Here is an 8,563-nt window from a genome sequence, read left to right as displayed (position 1 = left end):
GCAAAAACATATACCCCAGAGAGTAGGCCAAGAGTGGAAGCTGGGGAAAGAGGAACAGAAGGTGGAATTAGACTTGTACACTGATGATAATGAGCTCCAACTGGTCTAATTGCCCATCAGATTTTAACCAGGGCTTGTGTGGGGTGATGAAATTCAGAGACAGATGTCTGCCCATTTCTCTGTCTTTGGGGAAAAAAGATTTGCCATTTCCTGCCAGAATACATTTTTTTAGTGTTTGGAAGCTAGACTTGGCTCTTGAACATTAGGGCAAATAAGACATAAAGGACACAATTGTATGAGAAACATAATTTATTTGGAAACTTAACAGTAACAGGTGAAATTGCCATAAATTATATAAATGTATTTAGTTTAAAATAAATAATTGTTAATAGTATACTTCTACAGAATTTGAACAGAAATCCATTCTGACCCGGTAGTCAGGCAATGCTGAAAAATGCAAGACATAAAAACATACGGTGTGCATATGGAAAAACATTGCAATTAACAGTTAAACCAGCTGATGCTCTCCATTTGTCTAACAATCCGTTTGGCACGAGGATCAAACTGGAACTGAGTTGTTCCATGGAAGAAGTAGACATAGCCTAGAAGTAAAATTTAATCCAATTATATTTCAGAGGTGACTTTTTTCAGTATTTTGGAAAAAAAATCCCCATTATAAACTGTCCATATGTATTTGATATTTTTCATTTCCTTCTTGTTAAGGTTAATAACAGCTTTTTGAAAACTTTTGAAAACTTTTGAAAATTATTCTATCTACAGAAGCCCAAATATTCAAGTAAACACAGGTTAAAGGTATGTTTTACTCACCATCTTTCCAGAAAGAAGCATCAACTCTGCCAATTTTTCCAAAGTCAGAGACTATTTTCCTGGGATAACCATGATCCATGGATTTTTTCTTTTCATCATATCTTAGAACAAGAAACATCATTACAATTTGTTAGGAAGCAGACAATATTTTGAAAGTCAAAAGCAGATTCGTACACGTACACAACTCTACTGTTACTAAGAGGCCTTACAAAGATTAACTAAAGCAGCTTTTTGATTCTTTCTATTATGTATTATGTTTCTCACACTATGAATGTCCTGAGATTTGAAAATCCTGCTTAAGGCAAAGTTTGCAACAAGGTTCTGCGAGACCCTGGGAATACAGCACAGGAATTTATTAATGTATTTCTGGACTGGCAGAGCCTTCCTTAGCCATCACTGGTACATAAAAGAGTTTTTATTTCCAGGCACTGAATATCCAGTTCAATATAAAAGCAAAACAGAAAACTTTGGAGAAGAAGACAGTAGCATAGACAATGAAACATTGTTGAATTAGTGTCAGCGATGCACTTCTTCAACAACGTTGCTCTCTGAAATTTGTCGTGTGCTTGAATTAGAAATACAACCAATTGTACATTTGGAGAATATTTAGAGTCTCCTCATAGAGAAATTTAATTACAACACTCTCTATTAGCAATTCATTTTGTTTAAAATGTGAATTCAAAGTGGACATATTTGCACAGAACAGCAGCACCATCACAGAGAAAAAGTGAGTAATTTATAGAAAACCACTCTTTAATTGAGCAGCTGCTTCATTCAGTTCCAAATAATTACATCCCTGCTACAGGAATCCAATGTTTAGCAAAAAAATCCCCAAAAAACTGTAGAAAAGTTGACGTTTTCTAGCAAATGCTTAGTTTTTTTAAGCTTTAGAAAATCACATTTAAATTTGTGGAACATACCTTGTTTAAACATCACTACACTTGGATTTTATAGTAATACATTAATCCCCAGGGACAAATGAAAATAGGCCTTCTGGTAAATGAGCATAAAATCTTACCTCCAGTATCTGTTAGCTACAAAGAAGTATGTTTTTCCTGTGGTTTCATCACTGTAAGCTGCATTAACTCTTTTAACAGTCTTCGGGAACCCCAAGCGGTAGATTGGTTTGGGATAGCCAGGTGCAATATCATATCCCCTGACAACCCAATATTTATCCTCTGAAAAATATGAGAAAATTTAATTTGGTTTTGCTATTCATAAGCAGCATTTACTTGTGTTTTAGATGTGTAGAAAATAATGTGTCTAGATGTCAGTATTATTCCTCTCAGTTTTCTACTTTTGAAAATGTTTCTAATTCCCACACTGGGACTACATCATGAAGACAGTGGAAATACCTTTTGTTTTTGGGAGTAAAACATTAGAATCATAAGGTGTATAGATAGAACTTTTCCCAGATTTTTTTTGAAATGAATATAAAGTAATTGTCTGGATAACAACTTGGAGAAGGCTAGAGATTGATCAGTTAATCTGCTGACACTGGATTAGATTATTGAGTCTATTAAATTCCTGCAATATACTATTATATTATAGAGTCATATAATATTTTGAAAAGGAGTCAGTATGCATCAAACTAAACCATTAAGAAAAGCATATATATCTAATCAAAGTGCTTTGGTAATTTTAGGTGCAATGAACATATTTATATATGGTAATATATCATGTACCTAAATATGTATATAATAAAGTTATTTGAGATATTTAAAGGGTATTTGAGACCTTTAACAAAAAGGACTGATTGTTAGTTCAGTGAACAATTTTCCTCTCACAGTATTCTTTTCCTACTACATTTTTGGTAGGTTTTTTTTACCAAAAATATCACAAAATGCTAATAAGCATACCAGTAACAGTAGTGTAAAAAGACCTGTATTTGTCAATTGAATTCACAAAAAATCCTTCTGCACAAAGTGAAGTACTGTTACCTGAAGAGAATTAGACCTGAAGAAGGGTAGCTGTTTTTCAGAGCATTAGGTATAACAGAGGGGCAAGTTTTCAGGTTTATGACCTCTGGAGATCCCTTACAGCAGTATGACCCTCTGGTTTAATTACTTGCAGAATTGCGAGATTCTCTGTTTCACTTCCTTAAAAAACACTTTGACTTCTGTAATTGCATGGTTTGCAAAGGAGCAGGAAATAACTGGTCAGAAAAAGCAGAGAATTTCAGATTCCATTACCTTTAAAAAGTAAAATTTCATCCTTTTCAATGTTTTCGTATGCAGCTTGAATTCCTGATGGTAATGTTGGCCAGAACAGTGAGATAAAATTGAGCTCAGTCTCTGTCCTCGCAGGATGTTTGCGCAGCATATATCTGTTTCAAACAAAATTTGTGTGATAAAATAGTTCCACTCCTATCATAAATGCAAAATAATTATTATAGCTCCTGGAGTATAACAGAGGGGAGATGAGTACTTGGGTGTGAATACTCCCTCTCCACTGAATGTAAAGGAAATCTACGGCAACAGAATTCTTAATTTTAGCACCTCAGTTACATGCTAAAAATCAGGCAAGTTCAATACAAGGCCTTCTATTTCTTTGTATATCAAGAAGGCTCAGACCTAGATTCAGTAACTACTTAACAAACATCTTTCTGCCTTGCCATGCTTTCAGTTCTGCCACTGGTCCTTAACTGAGGATGAGTGTGGGACCCATGGACACATTGCTAAGGGACATATGAATGCTCTTGCTCTTTAGTTGAAAGGAGTTCAGAGACAAGTCTGTCAGCAGTGGCCACAGTAGTAGAATAGCTGGAAGACAACCTACAAGCCCTTGTCCCTGTCCCTGCCTCTTGTCAACAAGGGCTCTTAGGACTAATGATTTGATTTACTTGTGTAAATACACGGTAGTTTTCTAGTGCTTCTCTTTGTACTAGATTCCAAAAGGATAGTTTTTCCCTTAGTGGAATTTTTTAAATTACTGAATATTTTAAAGGGGCAATATATATGCTTGTTGTTGTTACCTGCCCTTGAAGAAGAATATTTCTCCACGTAGGGTAGCAATAGAATCAAATGTCAAATTTGGGTCACAGGCTTCTGGAGTTACGGGTCCTGTTGGCTGCACAGCAGCATTAGACTGCCCTATAGGATGAATGTTTATCATTTAGTGGGGAGAAATATAAAGACAGTGCTCAGAAGTTCTGTGAGGACACAAAGAACTCTTTTTACAGAAAATGAAAAGGGATACAGTTTTAAAGTAAGTGTCATGATACGCAGGATTTTAATGTTGGTAAAATCGGTTGTGGTCATCTGTTCCAAAATGAGTTTTTTGCAGAAATGGACTTCAGCTGAAGTTAGCTTCCAGGAATTTTCTCTTTTGTTATCCGTTTTTCAGTAGGTGTTAAATATCTCCTTTTGGTGGAATAAATGTATTTTTGATACATTCCTTTTATCATTTATCAGCCTCTCAAGTAGAAATATTAAATAAATATATTTTTTTCTTACCATATATGGCTTGAATGCCATCAATGTCATCCTGAGGAAGAAGGAATTCATTGGGGTCCGTGTAGGAGTAAGCTGGATACATCAGTGCTCCAGGATCATTTGAATGAGACAGACCCAGTGAATGGCCAAGCTCATGGGCAACAACAATGAACAAATTGTAGCCTGTGGGATAAAAATCATACCAAGAAGGTAAAATCTATTTCAGTATTTAGCACAGTCGACTAAATAGGAAGCACTTATACTTCCTCCTAAAATACACTAAAGGTACAAGAAAGATTGTAAGTAATTCTATCAACATCACAACTTAAAAATATTGTAACAGAAGAGCTATATGAGTAACTAAAGAATGTCTGGCCTTAATTGTGGTCTCATTGTCCTTTGTCTAGTGTTCTTGTATCTTAAACACAAACTGTTTCTCCTGCTGTCACATAAACTGCTCAGATCAAGGATCATGCCAGTGATGAGTAGTTATTGGCAGTGATCCAACAGAAAAATGACTTCAAAACAAACACTGAGATTACAGTTTTGGTGATACTTGGACCACCCTAGTTAGCACCAAACTTTGAAGTGCTAGGTTAAGAAAGAGAAAGGATTTGCCTAGAGAAGTCTCCCATCAGATCTGCTTGTATGCAAGTTTTAACTTTCATCTGAAAAAAAAGTATTTTAAAAATTATTATAAACCATTATGAACTAAATGTTTATATGCCATTATAAACCATTATGACCTAGAAACCTATTTTCTGCGAGGTATTTTCTGCAAGGTAATTCCTAAAAAAAAAAAGGCCAAATTCTCTCTCTTTTGCTCACTTCTCTGCCTGTAGTCAAGCTCATGAAGTAATAAGCATCGCTTGAGCTAAGAACCTCCAGGGTAAAACTATATAAATGAATCCAGTTACAAAATCCTTACCTCTTCCATCTTTTGTCCAAGCTTCCTCCTCATCAATATGCACATCCCCACCAATACCTTCACCAGGCTGAAATGCATGAGCCAGCTGCCCATTAGGACCATCAAAAGGAGAATTGTCACGGTGGTCTATAATGAAGACGTAAAAAATCAGTTAAAATCCTAAATTGCTTCTGTGAGTGCAGATGGCTATTGAATATGCAAAGTTATCATTGTTACCTCTATAAGCAAAAGAAATCATTATATCTGCTTCTTTGTCCTCAACCCTTTGGAATGTCAGTGGTGTTACGTTGCTCCAGACACTGATAGCTTTTTGGATTGCTTCATCTACATCGGCTTTTCTCATCTTTGGAGTGTAATTCAAAATTCTTCAAAGAAAAACCAACACATAACGATATATTGTTAAGAATTTCATAGAAATTTCAGCATTTTCCCTGAACTTCAGCATTTTAGCCGAAAAATAATAACTTGTGAAAAAGTAAAAAATCTTAGACGTATCTTTTGTGAATGAAAATCAATAATGGCTTCAGTGTAGATACTGCCTTCCAGAGTGTGTCTTCTTCTAGAAATCACTTAATCACTCTGTATGTCCATATATGGCATAATATAACTACTTCAGACCCCCCTCCCCCCAAAGTTCGGATGCTAGATTTTTTGAATAAGATCTTTTTGATTCAGATTAGGAAATATTACCTGTATGTCAGATTATTTCTTTTCCATTTGGGATTCCCTACTGTGAACACATATTGCCCTATATCAGGTACACCACATCTGGGTTTTTTCATCATCTCCAAAGTGTCAAGATCAGGTTTCCCAGTCACTTGTAGTCCAAAGAATGACTGCATTTCCTTGAGCTTTGCAGCAAGGGGATATTCACCATGGCTTCTTAAATGAAGACGGCTATCCCTTTGAAGGTCATAGAAATTCTGTAGATAACTCTGAATCAGAGTTTTAAAAAAAGAAGAGCGTTGTGACATATTAGTACTCTCTTGGGTCACACTAAAATTTTCTGAGTAATCATGAACTATTCCCATGTCGACTTGCCCTGTGTTTACCAGGAGTAAGAACAACCTATTTTCTCCAGGAAGTGGTGTGAGGAGTCAGGAATAATTTACCATTTTGCTATAGTTATCTGAATTTCTTGTTTCACTGATGGAATATATGAAGAGATATCTTGAAAATCTCATATTTACTATTAATAAATACTCCCACATTATTTATTATGAGGAAGCTTATATCTGGTCTCATTCAAGGAAATCAAGATTGGCAGTGATACTTCAAACAGCCAGGTCTCCCACGAAAGCAGGTGACTACTACTAGAGAATCAGACTTGGCAGATCAGGCCTTTTATTTTTAGTTCCAAAATATAATAGTAGAAACTCAGGTCTCTACTAAATTTCAACACTTTTGTCTACAACAAATAGTGTTGTGTCTATGTGAGTGCTGTATTTCTCATAGATGTCCCTTTTTCCAAAATATTCCATAAAAGGTCTATTCAGCCAAACATCGGAACACGTCTGCTTCAAGCAAGTTTCCTTCCTTATGTTACTAAGACCAGTCATATTACAATTTTCAAAGTACATTCGGAAATTCATATTGTTACTGAATTTGACTGTTTCTGCAGAGCCACAGAACTTGCTGCTAGAACTCATGCTTCAGAAGTTTTATTGTTTTACTGAAAACACCAAAAATGAAATATGCAACATTCTGATGACTTTTGGGTAAAAAATTTCCATATAATTTTCACACATTTTCTAGATTGATTGGGAAAGCTTTCTCTTGAAACCTCTGCAAAATGGTAAATCTTTAATTTCAAGCAATAGTCTGTGAGTTACAATTATAATAATCTCAAAGACTACACTTTGAAATGCACTGAAAAAAAAATATTTACCTCTACAAGCTGTAGGGTTTTTCCTTCATCTTCTGCTTCTGGGGCCACAGGAAAAGCAGAGGAGATGGCTGCATATAATGACAGAAGAAGTGAAAAAGTCTTCATCTTCATCCAAGGTTCTCTGCCTCAGTTTCTTTCCAGAGCTACTGAACACTTTCTCAGCTTTGTTTATATAGCTAATAGTAAATCAGTGACAGCCTGACTCATGCTGTATAATATCCTCTGATTAGTAAAACTGATGCATAACGGTTTCATCACCAGGTAGTGACGCAATCTGTTTAATTTATGTTACTGTCCTTATCTTGTCCTAATCTTCTGTTTTGGGCAATTTTGTAGTGTGTTTAAAAATAAGGAAGTGTTTTTCAGATAAAATGTGGAGCTACATTTCATAGGTTTTCTTGAATTATGAATTTAGACTATTTATGACACAGAGTCTTGATAAACTGTAGAAATAATAAGAAAAAACATGTAACAGAAATATAATATATTGTATGATAATGAATCAAATAAATGATACATATTATTTAATATTTAACAGACTACAGAATAATATGTTCTAATATGTAATAACAAAATACAAAAGACAGTGCAAAGAACTTATCTAGGAATAATCAGCAGCATAACTCCAGGAGGACTATTATCGGTTACCTAAAAGTTCTATCTAAAACAATCTTATGATGTTAGCAGAACTGAATGCTAAAATTATTCAACTTTTTTTTACTGATATTAACAAAAATCAGTCATGCTACTGGAACGCATAGCTGGGTTCCTATATGCATGGCAAGTGATATTTATACTCTTGCCAGCATAGACAAGGTCTCAGCTGCAACAGTGTGTTTGGATTCAGGCAGAGAGAGATGAGCTCTGGGAGAAAAAAACTCCATGAAACACAACAGGGACTTTCATCAGTGTGGAAACAGAAGGTTAAAGTAACCATTTTGTGACTCTGTGTTCACCGTTTCACAGAAGGAGGAATGAGGGGAGCCATGATAAAGGCTGATAAATATATGAAAGCTTTAGTAAAAAGGAAGCAGTGTCTAGTCTCCACGACTTTAGAGTAGTCTTAAGCAACAGCGACTAGGTTAAGACATGAGGTTGGGGATTCTGCTGCCTGAGCATTAGTGTTATTTGAGATGCCTTAGGGAATCACACCTGACCTCCAGCTGCCCTGGAAGGATGCATGTCTCCATGGATTCTGTGTCATGGCAGCCAGGCCTGGTGGGTGTCTCAAGTACAGGTAAATGATTAATGAGGTGAAATATCCTTTAAGTTTTGGTTGGGTTTTTTTTTTGTTTGTTTTTTTTGTGTAGATATCTGTAGGTTATTTAGGTCTCTAAGTTCCCATTTTGGACAATGAATTCTAGAGAGTGATTAAACTGACCATAAGACATGGACTTTAAAATGAGATTAATTGCTCTCTGTACTGCATTGACTGTATTGGGTTTAAATATCCTGGACACATGTGGGAACCTACAGTGTAGACCT

The 8,563-nt window shown here is 35.5% G+C and overlaps 1 protein-coding gene across 1 annotated transcript; it reads right to left on the bottom strand.

Annotated features, from left to right (window-relative positions):
- Positions 1 to 351: 351 nt before the first annotated feature.
- Positions 352 to 7,102, bottom strand: LOC113964936 (interstitial collagenase-like). The gene is made up of 10 exons (XM_027677715.1): positions 7,079 to 7,102; positions 5,881 to 6,125; positions 5,407 to 5,555; positions 5,191 to 5,316; positions 4,284 to 4,445; positions 3,803 to 3,920; positions 3,021 to 3,154; positions 1,847 to 2,006; positions 829 to 929; positions 352 to 602 (listed from the first exon to the last, which is right to left on the bottom strand). Exons 2-10 carry the CDS (start codon positions 6,030 to 6,032, stop codon positions 502 to 504), a joined length of 1,203 nt encoding a protein of 400 aa, XP_027533516.1. The 5' UTR covers positions 6,033 to 6,125; positions 7,079 to 7,102; the 3' UTR covers positions 352 to 501.
- Between the last annotated feature and the right edge of the window lie 1,461 nt (positions 7,103 to 8,563).

The sequence above is a fragment of the Neopelma chrysocephalum genome, unplaced genomic scaffold (assembly GCF_003984885.1).
Source record: "Neopelma chrysocephalum unplaced genomic scaffold, ASM398488v2 Primary Assembly neopelma1_43, whole genome shotgun sequence".
Taxonomy (NCBI): domain Eukaryota; kingdom Metazoa; phylum Chordata; class Aves; order Passeriformes; family Pipridae; genus Neopelma; species Neopelma chrysocephalum.
The sequence above is the reverse complement of the archived record's forward strand: the minus strand, read 5'-3'. Positions and strand labels throughout refer to the sequence as shown.

Coding starts and splice junctions, on each gene's coding strand:
- LOC113964936 (XM_027677715.1), bottom strand. CDS start 6,032: ATGCAGTCATTCTTTGGACTACAAGTGACTGGGAAACCTGATCTTGAC. Junction 4,446..5,190: donor TTGGACAAAAGATGGAAGAG/GTAAGGATTTTG, acceptor TTTATCCCACAG/GCTACAATTTGTTCATTGTT. Junction 930..1,846: donor GTAGCTAACAGATACTGGAG/GTAAGATTTTAT, acceptor TCTTGTTCTAAG/ATATGATGAAAAGAAAAAAT.